Here is a 19345-nt window from a genome sequence, read left to right as displayed (position 1 = left end):
TGTGTGCTCCTTGTGGGTAGCATCTGAAACAATATGTAGAGGGTCCTGGGACAGCAGGAATGCCCACAGAGGAGGGGCAGTTAGGAGTCTGCAGTATGCAGGAACTCTGTCCTGTCTCCTGGATTGATGGGGATGGTGGCTGGTCATAAGCCTCAGGGCATCTGGCAGGTTTTGTAAGGAAACACATTGTCTCTCTTCCATTGTTATGTATAGCACAACAGTCTCAGCAAGGTAACGTGGGAGTGCAAGCTGGCCAATGAGCAGCAGTCTCAGGGTGTGTACATCTGGCTGTTGTTGTCATTTTTTGAACATCCAGGAAGCAGGTGCTGGCATGTATTGACACCAGCTTCTGGCCCATGATCTCACTCAGGTTTCCCGGTGATGACTTCTTCGGGAGAGCTTTGTCTACTTCATGAGGGACAGGAGAGGTTTGGGAGAGGGAGGGGTTTGTGTGCTCAAAGAGCTGGTGAATAACAGAATGGAGACACTAAACCCACAGCCTCCTTCTTTCTACCTGACACAGAAAAGGAGGGAGATGAAGGAAGCAGAAGGAGGAAGGTCATGCAGAGGAAGAGGAAACAGGATGCAAGGGGGCCCCTGAGCTTCAGTCACCTTGCCACTCCCTCAAACACCAGGAAGATGTGTATGTGTATTTGTGTATATGTGAGTGTGTACACGTGTGTATGCATGTGAATGTAGATCTTTGTGCATGCTAATTTATATATGTATTCATTTACATGTGCATGTGTGTATATATGTGTAGGCAGATGTGTGCATGAGTCTCATCTCTCTCTCTCTCTCTCTCTCTCTCTCTCTCTCTCTCTCTCGTGTGTGTGTGTGTGTGTGTGTGTGTGTTGATGGAGGGGGGAACTGAAGCTTATGCTCTGCTTCCATGTGTAAAGATGTCATAGTTCAGGACATCTCTGGAGTCCCTGGCAAAGTAATCCTTTCATCAGCTCAAAGGAACTCACAGAAAAACCTTTGAAAATGCTGATACTCAGGCTACATAATATGAGACAAGCTCTAGCAGAGCATTGCTTTCCTTAGACTCAGTATTTTAAAGCCTTCCAGGAGTGTCCAGTGTACAGTGAAAGTCAAGAAAATGTGCCCAGAAAATGCTATCTCTGTAGGTTGGCTAATGGGAACATATGGGCAGCTGATACACATAGATCAAAGGGAGGTCAGGGTACGTGATGACCATGCATTATCCATCAGCAGAGATAGGACCCCTCTTTGGGCACATATAGCCTTTCTACCTTCCAAGGAGACTGGTTTTGGGGGAGGGGAAACAGCCAGCTCCTGTCTAACCTCACTTGAAAGTTCAGGTGAGACACGGCCAACCTTTGTATAACTAAAACGCTTGCAGCAACCAAGCCGCCATTATTCTTCACTGGGACCTTCAAGCCCTCATCATCTGTGGCCTTGTAGAAGCAGGAACAAGGCTTGGGTCCTGTAACCTCATCTTCATATTGTCCTGAGTTAGTGGGCCGATGGGTGGATAGAGGCACATGTGTGTCAGCCTCCACTAGATTCCTACTGTATCTAAGCTTGCAACAACCTGACCCCACAGAGGTTCTCATTCTGCACCACATTGTCCTAATTAAGGACATTGAGATTTGAGAGGTTCAGGAACTTGCCTACCATCACAAGAGTACTTAGTAGTAGCACTGGGGTTCCAGTTCAGTTGTCTAGTCCCAAGCACCATGCTGAGTCTTCCATTTCCTCCTTTAGCAATGCAAAGTAGGGTGGTCCCCCTACCAAGGGTAAGAGTGGACAAGGGCTGAGATGATTTTCAGAGTGCAAGCAAAAGCCACAGGCACCACCCTGTGTTTACCCCTTCCTACATAATGTGATTCAATGAAGATCCTCAAATGTATGGCCCATGGTGGGGAGCCACAAGATAGCACCCCCCACCTATCTGCCTGTAAACACCATGTTCCTTTCAGCAGACCTTTTCATCCTGGTGTTTGTTTCAGCTGCATTAGGACCGTGTTTGGGCAACCTAAATAGTGGAACCTTCTGAAGTAGAAGGCACCGTGCTCATCACTGTATTTAGGTTGGCCTAGAAACACTTTAAAAAAGTTTCTTTGAATGTAATTCTAATGTTTACCAATCATACACAAACCTAGATTCCTCCTGACAGCTGAGCAGACTAGGCAAGACTAGACTCACTGTTTTGCCTGGCCTCCGTGGCCCAGGACAGTGACCACTGACAACCAAAGCTGGCCTTTACCAGCATGCCGATGGCTTTTCTGAGCCGCCTGGGTCCTGTGTGGAACATTCTGATTACTTGTTTTGCACTTGCCTTGCCTTGGCCTAATTCTCTGCAAATCTCCAGACAGGTTTAGCCTGTCCTGGGGGCCATCCCTTAGCTAAGCTGACCATGTGCTGACGGGCTGTCTGTTTGAGAGGCTCGCTTTTTTTTTTTTCTCACCTTCTCTGCATTTGCAGGCCCTGCCTTGCTTCTTGTATTTGGGCCTCATGAATTCTGACATGTCACATTTCTGAGGAAATGCTTGGGGAACACCAGTGGAATTGGGTATCTATGTGCACATGTTTAAAAATAAAATGTATGTGCGTGCGTGCGTGCGTGCGTGTGTGTGTGTGTGTGTGTGTGTGTGTGTGTATGTGAGCGCGTGCATGTGCATATGTACAGAATACACCTGATGTGCATTTGTGTGACTGCTTGTGGTGGGGCTCGTGGGTAAGAATGTACCTGGATGAAAGAGTTCAGTATTGGAGTTGGAAATGACAGTGCTCTGTGGAGGCTCTTTTAAAAACTTAACAATGGGCTAGAACATTTCAAGTCCCTGTAATTCCTGGTTAACTGTACTTATTTCAATGTTTACAAACTCACGTGGCCAGGAAATGCAAAACCCTATTGAATCCTGCCTTTGGTCAGAGTGTTTATTTATTTTTCCCAAATAAATGGAAAGGAACTACATCAAAGTTCCTGGTGTCAAGGAGCTAAGAGACTGTAGTGGTTGGGGGTGAGATCTGCAATTGGAAGCTGCAACTGGAAGCAAGGAAGACAGTCTCTGGGTCCATGAGACAATGTCTATAAGGGGGCAAGGCCTGGTGAGTAAGATCCTATTATGGTTTTGGAGATTAGTGTAATCACAGTGAACTGAATTACCTTTCAAATGACCTTAAAGATAGCTGTTAGCCAGGAGAGGAATTATTAACTGGTCCAATAGGCCTGGTTTCATGGGTGATTCCAGCACAGGGAGGCTGGCCAAGTCTCCCTGAGTTATGGAAAAAGGAAGATAACTATTTATAATGTCAGTCTTGAGCACCAGCAAGCAGAGATCACCTGGGACTCGAGGGTTTATTTAAACAGGCTTGAGCCGATGCTCAGGAAACACATTTTTAAATCAATGCATCAGGTGATTATGTGAAAGTTATGGTACAAGTCTTCTCTGAACATGTTTTGTGGCATTAACAACAAATTCCAGCAAGAGGAGAAAACAGGAAAGATGGGAGGAGCAGGCATTTACTTGAAGGGCAAAGCTATTGATGTAAATGAATGAAAAAGACAAGAAAGAAAAGAGCCACAAAGGAACCAGAGGCTCAAGTGGGGTTTACTGACTTGGGTTGTGTGCACAATCCTCATCAACAATGACCACAGGAATCTAAGGTGTTGGGTAGGAAGAGGGACTGGACTGTAATATGGGGACAGTGGAGAAGTCGTGGACTTAGAGTTATGGAGGATTCTTGATTCAGTAGTAATGGGAGAAGAGTTCCTGTATTTATGAGACTTTGTTCATCATCATGCTGGCTCGGGTCATTTGGCAAGTGATGCTCAGAGAATTCACACTAAGGACACAAGAGTCCAGAGAGAAACAGGAGGTAATGAAGTCTCAGAAACATGGTCTCTAGGAACAGTAGCGAGGACAGGGGACACAGGATGGACCACACGAAGAATAAGCAATAACCTTCCTCCAAACACAAGAATACTATATACACCAAAATCAAAGAAAAACAAAGGTAGTTAGAAACAGCAGGAAGAGCTGTTGGCACCATGAAAAGAGAGAGTTCAAATGTACACTACTTAGGTTCTGGTGAACATAGCCAGAACATAATAAATAGTCATGATTATGTAGCCAAACATCAGAACAAGGACCTTTGGAAGACATTGAAGGTATCTGATGGCATCAGGGAGCTAAGCCATCAACTATCATGTAGGGATATTAATAAATGATCCAAAATTGGTATAGCAAACCAATTAAGATCTAGCAGAAGACATTGCTATGTAGTGATAATTATAAAAATAAAGGGCTAGCAAATTTAAAGTAATGGGAGTAACTGGAAAAGCATGGCTACCAGGAAATGGTGACTGCAGGCTGCCAGTTTTCATTATTTCACTGTCACTGGCTTTTCTTAAGCATATTACTAAGCATTTTAATTTAAAGGATCATTAAAATATCTGAAGTACAATAGCAATTCAGTGTTATCTGGGAAGCCATTGGGTATCTATCGAAGAGTCCTCTCTACTAAGAGAACAGAACCAGGCTTGAGTATTTGTTAGCACAATTTCCTTCCTCAGGGAAAAATGTCTCTAATAGGGAAGAGAGCAAGAAACAAGCCCTTAGGGATAAGAACAACTTATATTCTTATAAAAATGAGAACAATGTAGTTATTGCTTTCTCCCCAGGATGACCCATCCTGTGGCTTCTAACTGTGGACTGGGTTGGTGTATGCTTCCTGCCCAGCTAAGCCTGGCCAGGTGAAGGGCTGCAGGTGTTTGTAGGCCAGAACTGGGGCGTGGGGGCAGTTGGAAGATATGGAGTCTCTCACTTACGTGCACACACTCCTATTGCGTACCTCGGGCGGTCCCCACTGTAATCGCAGTAGAGGCCCCGGTGTGGGTCACAGATGGCAGCCTCTGTGCAGTTGTCCCCGAGCTGCTGGGCACATATCTTACAGCATTCACAGCCATCTGTGATGAGGCTGACACCCAGTGGGCAGCGAGGTGGGGATGGTGGGCACTCACATGGCCACTTGCAGAACTCAGGGCGTGTCATCATGTCCTCCAGTGGCACTGGTGTGAAAGTCATGGTTGTGGGGGTTGGAGAGATGACCTGTGGAGGAAGGGTAGAGGTGAAAAGGGGTTGTTGAGTCTAGGGTCCCCAAGCCCAAATGGCTGCAACTGCCTTTCCATCTCCATTGTGTTTAGAGGGATTTTGTAGGGTCCTAGCCCCTGTTTTGGTAGCTGTTGCCTTGCTTGCTGACCTTGACCAGATGTCCTCCCTATGCTGATTCCCTGCTGGTTTCCTTCCTCCTGAATGCTTACAGGAGGTCCCTTGTTTGTGTATCCTGCATATTGGGCATTAACAGCTAGGATGCAAGAATGTAGAACATGGTGGTATTGAACTTCTGCCCTCCAGGGTTCTCCCATTGTGCTATAAGCCTGTATTTAAGGCCTCCTCCCTCCTTCAATAAACGGCATTCAGCATTCTGCTGAGGTGAATGACCCGTTGTCTCTTGTTTCTGTTTTTTGATCCACAGCCCTTCGCTCAGACATGGTGAATGGGTGATGGAAGCGTGAGTGTTACCACTACAGGATTTCACAATTATTTACTTCCACATCTCAATAGACAAACATATATTTCTTTCAATAAAGCCAGCAAGATTGAGGTTCTCAGAGTTTAGGGGATTCAAAACAATCCCCAGTCTGTGAAGTGCTAGGGCCTGGTATCCACCTCAGCCCACCTTGGCTTCCTTTTTTCCTTGGTGTCTCGATAGCCAAAGGAGTGTGTGTGTGTATGGTGGCACTGAGTTCTAGGAGAGGGGGCCCAGGATTAGACAGTGCAGACTTGCTGATAAGTCCTGCTGCTGGAGACCTGCTCACAACCCACAGCTATTGCTTCTTTCTGTAGCTCCAAGATCTTCCTCTACTGAGTCTTCTGTGCCCAGTAGAGTCAGATAGCATGTGTGCATGTATGCGTGTGCGTGTGCGTGCGCGCGCGCGCGCGCGCGCGCGTGTGTGTGTGTGTGTGTGTGTGTGTGTGTGTGTGCGCGTGTGCGCGTGCGTGTGTTGGTGTTTATGCATCCACGGGTGTGTGTATGCTTTTGCATGCAAGTACATGTGTGTTGATGTGTGTAGCCAGAGGACATCCTCAGTTGTTTTCCTGGGGTGTTGCACACCTTGTCTTTTGAGACAGGGTCTCTCACTGGCCTGGAACTTGCTGCTTTAGCTACAGTGGCTGCCAGTCAACCTCAGGGTTCTGCCTGTTTCTATCTCCCTGGGGCTGGGATCACACCACACCTGGCCTTTCACTTGGGTTCCACGGATGCAAATCAGATCCTCCCAGAGTGTGGTGAGCTCCCTACTGACTGACCTATCTCTCCAGCCCCAACATGGCTCCTCTCTAGCCCCAGGTTCAGCAGGCTAACTCTTCACAGTAGTTAACACATGAGCCTTGGTAGGCAGGGCCACCGAGCTGCAGCAGCAGATTTCTAATCTCAGCTCTTTGCAGCTGTGTCTTCTTCACTGACCCTGAGGAGAGAGAGCTGGGCTCTGTGACTCAAGGAAAGCAGATGAAAAGGAGTCTTCATTTTTCATTCAGAACAAACACCTTATTTCTCCTACCTGCACTCCTCCCCAATAGTGCCATTGTATCCCCCAGCCCACAAGTTCATCTCCCCTCAGCCTTGGCTGTTGGTGCCATCTAGTGGGAGGCAAGGCTTCCAGCTGCCCCAAGCAAGAAGCACACTGCCATTCCAGGATTATCTGGGGTCTAAGACTACAGCTAGCAGTTAGTTCAGACTTCTATAGATCAATCCCCTGTTACATACAGGGACACACAGATGACTGCAGAGGATTTCTCTCTGAAGATGGACTGTTCAGACAGAAATGTGCACCAGCTCTTTGGCCAATGAATCCACTGATTCTTACCAAACACCTACTGTGTGCTAGGCTCTGTGATGGGCTTGGAGGAAGCAGCGTTGCATAGAGTCCCTCTCCTCACTACCACACACCCAGGGGTGATGTGTACACGATAATTGCAACAAGGTGATCAGTAGCCGCAGTGATATTACCTGCTCACACATTTCATTTGTTGACTCAACACAACTCTACAAAACTTTGACTTGGTAGTGGGTGCCGGGCTGGGCACTGAAGTAGGAGAGGCAAACCAGCACACCTGACTTCAGGAGTAGAGAGAAGGAATGTGGAGGTGTACAAGGTGGGGGGCAACGTCTTCCAGAAGTGGCAAAGCTGTAGAAACCACAATGGAAGAGCAAGATCGGACTGAGCGTCAGGAAGGAGGGCCAGGGACTGGAGTCCACAAAACAGCCGTCACAGAATACTGAGTTGGTGGTGTGCAGTGTCCTGAGTGCAGGAGCACATATATAAGTCAGGGTGGGTGTGAAGAGGCAGAGGCTGGCTGGCTGCTGATGCCCACTGAGTGCACTGGCCAAGAATAGTCCTGAATGCCCCACTCACTGAGAGATTTTAGCAGGAGATTCTTGGGGCAGATGTGGCTTGGAGCAAAACACACTGAGCCATTGTGCCAGGCCTTTGCTTGGTCATCATTCCTGTGGCATGAGGGATCTCCAGCTGAGGCTCAGTTTTCTCCTCTACAAGTGGCATTCTTACTTATCCTCAAGGGAACAGCTTTATGCTATAGTCCCCAGCTGTTCCGCCTATCCCCTGAGAGCCTCCACCCTGAGAACACTTGAGACCAGCATCCAGTGGGCCCTCTGTCACTCAGACTACATCTTTCCCCCCATGTTGACAGGTATATTATTTGTATTTTATACATCAGGAAGATGATGAGAACATGTAGCTATCTCAGAACATGGATTAGAACTCAGGTCTGTTGAATTTAGCATTTTCCCCCACTATGTTGCATAAAGGGAGATTTTCTTGATGGAAGGAACTAGCTGAAAGACATTCAGGATACCATCTGGGGGAGCAGCCAAGAAGCCCCTGAGAGCTGATGAAATGGCTTCGCCTGTAAAAGTCTGATGACCTGAGCTTGACCTGTGGAATCCATGTGTGCAAGAAAGATGCTGTGGTGTGCATTTGTAATCCCAGAACTCCTATAGTGAGGCAGGTGGTAGGGAGAGGAGGATTTCCCTGAAGCCTGTGGACCAGCTAGCCCCAAATGCAGCAGAAACAGAAAGGGACTTTCTACCTTAGCAGGATTGAAGGAGAAGACCAACTCCTGAAAACTGTCTTCTGGCCTCCACACATGCACAAACTGATACTAAATAAAAATGAGTTGCTGAGCGGCGGTAGCGCAGGCCTTTAATCCCAATACTCAGGAGGCAGAGCCAGGCGATTCTCTGTGAGTTCGAGGCCAGCCTGGTCTACAGGGAGAGATCCAGGATAGGCACCAAAACTACACAGAGAAACCCTGTCTCAAAAAAAAAAAAGTTAAAAATTAAAAAATAATGGGCTGGAGAGATGGCTCAGCTGTTAATGAAATCACAACCAAAATTAAAAATAAATGAGAACTGGCAATTATGGGGGCAGAGATCAGACCTCACAGAGCTGGACACATGATAGGTGTCAATACATCCCTTGTCAGTAGAAAAGATAAGTTAATGTACCTTTCCTCAGCTGAACTTTGAACCCGTAAGAGTAGGGTCACCTGCTATTCTCCTGTTTTGTGGTATGAATAAAAACACAAATCTTGGAGGTCTCTACAGCTAATATTTATGGAGTGCCTCTTGTAGCATTGTACTCACACTTTAGCTCATAAATTGTCTAACATATTATAAAGTGGGCCTGCTGATTTTCCTTAGGGTGGTGAGGAACTGGGCCCTCAGAGAGCCGTAGTGACCTGACAATTGGTCTGTAGGTCACCTAGGGAGTCAAGGATGGGATCAACTTGCTCTCTGCCCAAAGCTTTAGGAAAAAAAAAAGTTATTATTATTATTATTATTATTATTATTATTATTATTATTATTAGTGTGTGTCTATGTCTGTATGTGCTGTATCTGTGTGCATGCCATGCATGTGTAGATGCCTATGGAGACCAGAAGAGGGTATCAGGTCCCCTGGAGCTGGAGTCACAGGGGATTATGAGCTGGTGGACATGGATTCTAGGAACCAAACTCTGGTCCTCTGGAAGAGGATGAAGTGCTCATGCTACAGAGGCAGCTCTCCAGCCCCTTCCTTGACGCTTTAAGCAATGAACTCATCTGCCCTTGCAATAAACTCACCAGGAGGACTGTGCTCCTGGGGCCAAAGAGAACAAGACTTGGTGAGCCTTGTACTCAGAATACAATCAGCAAGCCCATCGACCTCCTGTGGAAGCAACAGGTATGCAGGCAAGTCCAATAGCTTGCAAAACTTACCCTCCCATGAGCTAGGAGCATGGCCCTGGGTGAGGTGGGAGGATGGGGAGAATCTCCTGGTGACCCAAAGGGAGGAGTAGCCCTTTGTGCTCCTTAAGGTGCCATAGACTCTCCGGAAGCACCCTCCTTTTGGGAGATGCTACTCTGGGCCCGGAAGTCCCTCTTCCTGCACTCTTACTTTTCTTGGGATTCTGTCCCTGCTTTCCCCCAGAGAGCCCTGGCTGTCATCCTCTTACACACCACAGGGTCAATGTGCCTACCCTGGAAGTAGGCAGACACATCTGTGCAGACGCGCCGCCCTGGGTCCTTAAGGCAGAAAGGAGAAAGTAAATCATCAAGTAAGGAGAATGCTGGCTAAGAAGGACAGAGACAGGGAAAGAGAAAAAAGCAAAAGGCTTGGTTTTTACAAATTGAAGTTCACATAAAACTCCTTTTACGATGTGCCTCTGGCACCAGACCCTGCAGATGTTACTGTGTTAATGGGAAGACGAGGAGAAACTGGCATGCCCGAGATGCCTCCCAGACCGAATGCACGGTACATGCTCAGTCCTCTCCACTCCAAGACCCTCTGCACTCCCTGCTCAGGACTCTTTAGCCAAAGCAAAGCCCAACAGAACTTCCTGGACTTTCTTACCCACCAGAGGAATCACCTTGACAGCCAGAATACACTGACAATCTATTACTGTCCCCAGAGATCCAAACTTAGGCTGCTAGAGAGGAGATGGGCAGCAAGGCTCAGTTCTGAATGTAGCCACCACCAACAGAGATGCCCTGATCCACAATGAACTCTCTAGATTCTTCTAGATGGGCCTAGAGCTTGAGTTGGCCTGTAGTCCTTGTGATTCTTAAGAGGATAGGAACAATGGTTTGAGAACAATGGGTGGGGGCTAGGGAAGCCTATACTTTACATATTAGTATAAAGTGGCTCAAAGTGCCCTCCACAGAGCCTCCAGACATAGCTATGGAGCACACACCATTCTTTCAACCCCTCAGGACAAAATGCTGTTAAGGGATGACTAGAAACTCATCATAGCCCTCGAGAGTTTGTTACAATGCCTGAAAATAGCTTGATGGCCATGTCACAAAGAGTCCCACACTTCTGGACAAAGCAGACAGTGGGTAGGCAGGGTAAATATCTCTGTCATACCCACAGGAGTGCCTAAGATGATTGGAGTTGAGAAGGAAAGTCCAGCACCATGGGAAAGCCTGCATATGCAACTGTGATGTGCTGTTTACAGGTGAGCAGTGACTGAGGGTGAGGCAGCATGGTCCATCACTTTAGATGGACCCTGAAACTAAGTCAATGTGACAGCCTCCCATCCTCACCACTGCCAGGGCTGGGCACTGGGGACTGCCATCCTATCTGAAGTCTCCTCCTGATTTGTAAAAGGATGGTGGTGGCAGGGCCCTTCATCAGTCCTGATGAGAAGCGCTATCCTCTTCTCCAATGGGAAGAAATGAAGGCTCAGTGAGCTGAAGGAACTCCTTTGGAGTCTCACTGCCTGTGAGTTGGGTCTGACCCTGGTGTTCCCTCCAGAGTGTGCATTTGTCATTGCTAGCTGACCCCTGGTAGAACATCTAGGCACAGCATCCCAAAGGTTTCGGCCAGGCTCTCCCCCCACCCCCTTCCCAGATCATCGCCCAAGTGCACCCTGGAACCTATGAACACTCAGGAGGTTTCTCCTTGCTGGATGAATGGATGTGCAATTTGTCATTGCACCACATCCTCATCCATCCATGTGCATTCATTTGTTCTTCCACCTTCCCACCACACGTATGCACTAAACCTCTGCTGAGTACCTGGAGCCTGCAGGGGACAAAGCATGGGCCACGGCAGGATTGTAACAAACAGGGATGATCCTTGCTTCCAAAGGGTCCCACAAGAGGAGAGAATGATTCTATCCACTTGTCCAGCAAGGGGAAACCTCCTGAGTGCCCACAGATTCCAGGGCACACTTGGGCAATGCTCAGGAAACAGCAGGGGAGGGTGGAGAGCCTGGTTGAAGTCTTTGGTTTGCTATGCCTAGATATTCCACCAGGGGTCAGTGTCGAAGCAAGAATGGTGGAGCACACCTCGCGTGACCAGGGATCTAGGGGGAGTCTCCCTGCCTAGAAGCACAGGCTAAGAAGAGAGGCTCTGGGGGAGGTGAGAGACAGGGTGGGCCTAGTCCCAGACTGTGGCGTGCACTACAGGAACCTGTGGACTCCACTGCCTTGTTGCTCTATTTCTGGTCCTTTAGATGGTGCCACTTTTCCAGTGCCTCCTGGGAGCTTCTGTACATCTGGTCCCCTAGACTACTGTGAGGGAGGATCTTGGCTCCAAGTCTTTCAGGCCTGGGCCAGGCATGAATGGAGGGCCCTCTCCCCTCCCAGCACAGCCTTGGATTCTCAGGTTGCACATTCAAGAGGGTTTTCAGGGAGCAAAGTTGCCACAAGTGTTCACTCCAGTTGGCTAGGGGTTAGGACAAGGAACATGGAAGACTTTGTAATTTTCTTCCCATCAAGGGGATAAAAATGGCAAGAGATAAAGATGTTTCTAAACTATAAGCACTTCTTCAAATGTACACAGGCAAGGCATGGTGAGTAGTGCTGTGAACCTAGCCCTTGAGGGGCAGAGATAGAAGGATTATGAGTTCTAGGCTAGACTGGAATGTTCTAGGCTAGCTTAGGATGTATATCAATACCTTATCTCAAAAGCAAAGGACAACATACTTAGAGCCTCTATTGACCTCCAGGTACAATGATACATGCTCACTACAAGCTCTAGTCCCTGCATTCAGAGAAGACAAGAGCGTGAAAAAGACCAAGGGAGGGGTGAGGCAGCCACAACCTGGCTACAGCTCAGGGTTTCTACGCAGAGACCAGAGATGGCTTCTTTCAGCAGTTTTAAGAAAAATCACAATACAGCCTGGCAGTGGTGGCACACACCTTTAATCCCAGCACTCAGAAGGCAGAGGCAGGTGGATCTCTGAGTTTAAGACTCTTGATTTGGTATCGTCTTGAAGCCACTGACTGCTGCCTGGGCCTCTTAGCTACTGGGTCAGGTCCTCATTCAACATTCCCTGCCCCGGCCCCCAGCAGGCCATCTCCACTTTAGAAAGATCCTTGGTCACCCCTTATTGTCCATTCTCCCCACATACAATCTGCCTAGCTCCCACCAGGCGTGGCCTGGCTTTATGAGTCACAGCAAAGCCTGCCCTGAGAACCTACAGTGTACTAGGATAGCCATTGACAGACCAGTAGGCAGCACGCCCGTTCAGGAACTTAGCATGAGCCAGGCCTGTGGAGAGCACAGTGTATGCAAAGGCCCAGAGTTGAGGCCAGGTAGCTCAAAAATTAAAAGGTGTTATAAGGTTTGTAGGAGTACAGGGTATGGACAAAGGTCTTCCATAGGGTGAGGCCAAGTGCAGTTCCAGTTGGGTGATGTGATCCCTTCCACTCGACAAGGATAGGAGCTGTTGGGATGTCTATAGCTCTACTTGGGAGATGTAAGAAAGGTTTCTTGTAGGTATCCCAAGTAGGTACCACTCATGGCATGGAATGGGCAAGGCTGGAATGGAAGGACAACCAGGGTATGTATGCAGAATGGAGAGCTGGGAAAATGACTTGGGAAATAGTTTTAAAAATGAGCAAGGTAGTACTGCCGGGTGGTGGTGGTGGTGGTGGTGGTGGCAGTGGCGGCGGTGCATGCCTTTAATCCCAGCACTCGGGAGGCAGGCGGATCTTTGTGAGTTCAAGGCCAGCCTGGTCTACAGATTGAGATCCAGGAAAGGTGCAAAGCTACACAGAGAAACTCTGTCTCAAAAACCAAAAAAAAAAAAAAAAAAAACCAAAAAAAAAAAAAAATGAAGGGTGAGTCTGAAGAACATGCAAAGGCAGGGAGAGCTGGTTAAGGGTTCTGCAGTGCCCACCAAGATGGTAGGGTCAGGCTGTGCTAGCTCTGGTCAGGACAACAGAGAACAATTGTGGATTTTCAATGAACACTAGGACTGGAGAAATAGCCCTGGGACCTGGAGAGAGGAACATGACCAATGGGACATCTCTGAACAGGGACACATTGGTTTTGGCAGCAAGATTAGGAGCTCTCTGCAGGAAGGCAGTAACATCTCCTCTACCCCGCAACCCCCGCCATTTGCCAGTGTGAGTCCTGCAGCTTGTTCAGTGGTGGCTCCACCCCAGGAATGAATGTGCAGTTTCCAGGTAGCTTCCGCAGAAAGCAAATTGAAGAGTCAAGTCCAACCTCTTCTCGATTTCAAGATGAGAAAATGAACATAGGAAGGAAAGTGGTGTGCCTAGAGTTACCCAGCTACTCAGGGAGTCTACCATTCTACTAAGGACAGGGTTAAGGTTTAGCTTCCTTAAATCTTCTTCTATCCTTCCAACCCCCTCAGACCTCTCTAGCCCTGAGGAGACTCACAGCCCACTTTCCTTCTCTTCCTTTACAGACTGGAGGCAGAGTCCCTGGAGGAGCTCTTAGAGCCTGGCCTCTGCCCTCCCCACCCCCTCCCCCCAGCGGATCTTCAACAGTGGAAACCTTGCCTGGTCTTGCCTCTAGATCCCAGACTAGCCAGCGAGCGGGCCAAGATCAAATCGCACCCCTGGAATGTCCATTATCCCCTTTCAGAGGCCCAGTTTCTTCCTCTTCTCCCTCCCTCCTCCCTCCAGCCTCCTTCTCCTCTTAGTGTATAGAAAAGAGGAGGAGGAAGAGGGGGTAGTGAGGAGGAAGGTAGAGGAGGGGGGATGGGGTAGGGGAGCACTGGCCAATGAATGTCAGGATGTCAGCATGGGAGCAGAGAATAGTTTATCTCATCCATTGTTTTAAAGTCCAAAAGCAAGCTTGAGTTATCAGGAAACCATCTCCCAGGCCTTGTTTTCTCAACCATCTAACGCAGACCCCATGTAGACACCCCTGCTTCCTAATATGCTATGAGCCCTACAGTCAAAATGGAGGGGCTATTGCTCCTGACTCAGTTTTTTTGAGATACACACAACCCTCCAAGTATCCTCAGTAATACTCTCATCATTATCTCCACCTTCTCTATCATCACTGCCATCACCATAACTACTATGAGCACCGTAATCCCTGTCACCACCATCACCACCACCACCACCACCACCATCATCATCATCATCATCATCATCATCATCATCACTGCCATTTCTCCTGTCACCGCCATCTGTATCATCACTACCCCACCATCATCACAACACCATTGTCACCACAGTCTCTGTCCTCACCATGACCTTCATGACCACTATCATCACCAGCAGCAGCACGCCACCTGTTTTCCTCTCTTGCACAGTCTCCTGGAGTGCTCACTGACTTCGCTCTCAGGGCTGGGGACCTAGCTAGCAGGCATTAGAAGATTCCCTGCACCGAGTCCTGGAGAGCAGACACAGTCCTGCTCTGTGTATGCGTGGTACGCTAGTGAGCCCAGTCCCCCTAGTGCCTGTACTCCTGGACTGGAGGCTTGCCTGAAACCTGGGCCTCCACTTGCTTGGGCTCCAGCACAGCTGCTGGGACAATGGGACTGTTTGCTGAGTCTGCAGGCTTCATGTGTTTGCTCTCTACGCCTTCCCTCCTTCTTCTCCACCCTCCCACCCTCTCTGGAATCTAGTGTGAACGTTTAAGGGGACACTTTGCCCTTTAAAGGGACAGTTCTGCATCAGGGACACTTTACCCCAAGATATTCAGCTTGCAAGCCTGGCTCAGAATCCTCCCAAAATGACCCCTCCTCACCAAATGTTGCACCTTTGTGTCCATTTGTCAGCCACAGACAGAATTTTCTAGTAGGTATATCAAAAAGAATCAGAAGCAGGAGAAGTCGACTTCAATTGTATGTTTTGTTGAACCCGAAACACAGTCTAAACATATCCTGTCAACAGGAATCAGGGTAGGAATTAGAGAGTCTGCGACCGTGGATTGTTTCCACTGAGGTCTGCAATCCGATGGACCACTCATCAAGGATTCAGGGACCCAATGGCTGGGAAAGGGGCTGCAAAGGGCAGGGAGACCCTGGATCCCAGCACACTCTGCCTTCTCAGTGGGCAATTCTCTAATGTGTTGGTGTACATGGAAGCTAAAGCTGTGTGCCAGAACTCAGTGGGCCTCTTATCCTCCTGTGGCTGGCAAGTGGGGCATCTGTAGTACGCTGCCCCTGAGAACTCACATGCCAAAGTGTAACTCTGAGACCTTACAGACACCCTCCCAACCCTGAGTGGCTTCTGTATCTGTGGTAGCCTAGCTGTGGTGTGGCTCCTCCCCTGCTCTTGGTGGAATCATTTGGGGGAGAGTCTTGTGGTCTCTGGGAGATAGTGGGGCACCACAGCAGGTTTTAGGGTTGGTGTCTACACCAGGTCCCAAGCAGCCTTGGCAGGTCTCTGTTCAGTTGTAGACAGAGCTTTCACTAAACCCTGTGTTGTGTGATGTGTGAATTTGTCAAAGGACTGGAGGTCTGTCTAGCCCACAGGTGGGGCACATGTCTGTCAAGATTGGTATGGGGTAGCCCTCCTGAGATCCATCCCTGGGCAAATGCCATACCCAGGAGGGCAAACTGACTGCTAGCAGCCTTTCTGCAGCTCCCTGATGAGTCCTGTGGTAGGACTGAGCCAGGCAGGGACTTAAAGACACTGCAGAGCTCCAATCTGGGGGGGGGGGGGGGGGGGGCTGCTGACTCACAGGCTGTACTGTCCCTAGGTCTGTGGAGACTGTCTGTGGGTCCCGCTTGATTTCTCATTTAGAGGGCAGATTTCATCACACATCCAGGTCTCTGGGATTCTGTCATAGGTTCTGGGAATAGAGAATGAGTTTGTATTCCCTATCTAAACAATGAGTTCTTCCCCCTCCCTGCTTCCTCACATCTTTCCCTTATACAAACACACACACACACACACACACACACACACACACACACACACACACACACACAAAATTGTGTGAACAGCATGCACACACGAACAGGGAGAGAAGGTTCAGCCAACTGCACAACTGCATCCCAACCTGTTTATGCTGGAAGACCTTGCCTTGTCCTCTCTCATCTCTCATTCCAACATGTGTGTGGATGTCTCCAACCTCCAGCCTCATCAACCTGCAAGCTCCATTGGGGTCTAGCCCACATGTACCCCATTTCTGGGCAAGGACTCAGAACAGTGTAAGACTTCACTGAAGAAGGCTGCTCCTTCATTCAAATGTCACATCCACAGACTATTAGCTGTGTGGCCATGGGCAATTTATCTACCCTCTCTGAGCTTCAGCTTTTGAGTCTACAAAGGAGGTTGGTTGCATTTTCTTATTATTATGACAGGAATTTCAGAGATGCTGAGAATCACTAGATGTTGGTGGTACCGAGGCTAGTACTTCTCTCTCTGCACAGGCATGGGTGGGTAGTACTGGGGACACAGTCTTTGGGAAGGCTCACATACTCTATCCCCTACCTCTTAGCAGGTGGCCACTCAACACTTGTCCAAGAAAAAGAAACGAGATAAAACAAATTGTTCCTCACACTGAGTGTCAGCCACAACACTGCCATACGTACCAGGCTTACTGGGCTTAGCGTCTGAGCTCAGGATCTGCCTCCTTCACTTTGCACGGCCCCCTCCCTCCCCAGCTGGCCTCCCCCTCCTGCCAACAGCCCATTGAGCTGCATGCACATCAGACAGCCTCTCCCTCCCGGCCCACTTCCTCAAAGTCTCCTTGGCAATTCTCGTTTTCCCACATACTTTCCCTTCCATACAGCCAATGCGAGTCATTCTTTCCATGGGGCCCCGCAGGCCCCTTGCTGGACTTGAACTCCCTTTCTGTATTAGTTCTGGAGGATGCCATGTGTGGAATTTGGTCACAAAGCCAGGCACTGGCTTCTGGGCAGAGCCCAGCTCTTTACCGTCAAGGGTACTGTGTCAGTGGATAGGGGTTTTGAGGACATCCTGGGAACCCAGACCTTTTGTACTAACAGGCCTCGAATCCACTAAGAGGATGGGGTAGGTACCCTGGGAGCTTTTGCTGAAAGCATCCTCTCCAGACTCTGGATCTCTCTGCTGAGATCCCCTGAAAAGCGCTGATTCTGTTCCCCACTGTCCCCCAGCCATGACAGCTTAAATGTCAAGTGAGCAGGCTCCAGTGCAGGCCTGACCATGAGCTTCTCCTCTTGTCCCCTCACCCTGACTCTGACTGTCCTCTTACCAATTCTCCATCCACACCCGGCCCTCCCAGGCCCCGCCACCTGCAGGCTTGTAACCAGTCACATCTAGTCCTGAGGCAGAGGCAGGCCCAGTTCCTTCCTTCCTGGGCTCCAGAGGTAGGAAAAGCTGGGAGGACCAAGAGGTGAGGATATGCCCCAGTGTCTGACTGTCACCCTGGCCACTTACTCATCCTGACCCCAGGCAAGTCCCAAGTCACTCCAAACCTTTGCTTCTTTCTGGCTGTCCTTTGTGAAGAGGGCTGTTTGTTTGTTTGTTTGTTTGTTTGTTTTTGTAGCGTTAAGTGCTGGCACCAACAAGCACCGTGCAAGGGCTAGAGGACTTGGGTGCAAACTCACCGGACAGGTTCATTCTCTGCATTCAACACCTCAAGGTGCCTTTTACCCAGTCCCAGCCAGGTCTAGTTCTGAGCTTCACTGGAAATGGACTGAGCCTGTGTACCCACAGGAAGGTAGCTAAATCCTGACTCCAAGTCTCCTCAATCATGAATAGGCATGTTAGCTCCCCCAAAGAAATCCTTAGCATAATTCCATAACAATAGCCCTGCGACTCCCATGGTTTGGGCCCTCATGTGGGACTCAGACTCAGTGGGGCTGGGGCTCACCTTGCCCAGCCACCCACCTCACTGCCCCTACCGGCTTGCCCTCTTGTCTACCCCTCCCCTCTGCCGCCCCTGCTCTGCTCCAGCAGGCTTCCCTACTTTGCCACGTGTCTCCTCCTTTCCTTGGCTCTTGAGGGCATAAACTGCTGTGTCCCCCTCCCCCTCCCCGCCACACTCTGGACCCAGGTGGGAGAGAAGCTTCCAGATGCCTCCTGGGAATGGCAGGGCAGGAATATACTCACTGGACAAACCATGGAGGGCCACAGGAGCTCAAGGTGTCCACCAATGTAGCCCGAAAACACCCCAATGCTGCTTACTCAGAGGGAGTTTGCTAAAGCAGGCATGCTCCTTCCTAGCTAGCTTTCCCTGGGGTTTCCCAGCACCTCTCCTCTTGGGAGTGCAGATGCTCAGAGTCCTGGGATTTTCAAACTCACAGGCTCTGGATGCCAGGTTTGCTCATTTTATGCTGCCCTGGATGGGTGAATGATCCACCCCAGATCACACAGCCAGTCTGGGGTGCTGATCCCCAAGCCTCGGTTTTGTTGAGTGTTCTTGTATGAAAATTAGAGAAAAGCAGGCTGGCTGTCTTGAAGGGTGTTCTTTCTGCTCCCACCCCACCAGCTTCTTCTGATCCCAGCAGCCCTCTCCCTATCTGTCCACCATTCCAACCCATCTTGCCTTGACCCCCAGTCCCTTGGCCTCAGCACCAGGCGGGAAAGGATCAGGTCCCCCTCACTGATACTTTCCAGGCAGGACTCACCATGGCCAGCACGTTGCCCACCACCAGGACAGCCACAGCTGCCAGCGTCCAGGGCAGAAGCCACCTCATGCCTGGAAGTCAGCGGCACAGGAGCTACCTTTCAGCCCAGAAGATGCAGATGCCTCTCCAGGGAGCTGGGCCAGGACTGGGCTGGCCCATCAGAGCAGCGGAGAGCCTTCCTCAGCCCCTGGGGGGGTTTATGAAAGCGACATCTGACGTCAGGCCAACAGACTAGCCCTGCATTTTCCTCTAAAAAAACTTTTCCTGCTTCTCTCCCTCTCTCTTTTTCTTCCCTCTGTCCCCACCTCCAGCCCAGCTTGGCCAGCCTCCCTGCTCTGACAGCTCTTAAAGGGAAAGTCCCAGCACTGACTCCACATGGGGAGGTAAATTCTCACCCAGCGTCCTCTGTCCTCCCTCCCTGTTCCTGGAGGGATCAGGTTCTTGGGGCAGGAGGGAGGAAGCCAGAGGATGCAGGCTGG

The 19345-nt window shown here is 49.5% G+C and overlaps 1 protein-coding gene across 1 annotated transcript in view; it reads right to left on the bottom strand.

Annotated features, from left to right (window-relative positions):
- Positions 1-19005, bottom strand: part of Ccn4 (cellular communication network factor 4) — a 29882-nt gene extending 10877 nt beyond the window's left edge. Inside the window, exons 1-2 of the mRNA XM_036208610.1 lie at positions 18867-19005; positions 4802-5081 (exon numbers count right to left, since the gene is read on the bottom strand). Coding sequence (XP_036064503.1) covers positions 4802-5081; positions 18867-18935 — 349 coding nt within the window. The 5' untranslated portion in view covers positions 18936-19005. The remainder of the gene's footprint in view (positions 1-4801; positions 5082-18866) is intronic.
- Between the last annotated feature and the right edge of the window lie 340 nt (positions 19006-19345).

Source organism: Onychomys torridus, chromosome 16 (assembly GCF_903995425.1).
Source record: "Onychomys torridus chromosome 16, mOncTor1.1, whole genome shotgun sequence".
Lineage (NCBI taxonomy): Eukaryota > Metazoa > Chordata > Mammalia > Rodentia > Cricetidae > Onychomys > Onychomys torridus.
Note: the sequence above shows the minus strand (reverse complement) of the source record. Positions and strands in the feature narration are given on the sequence as shown.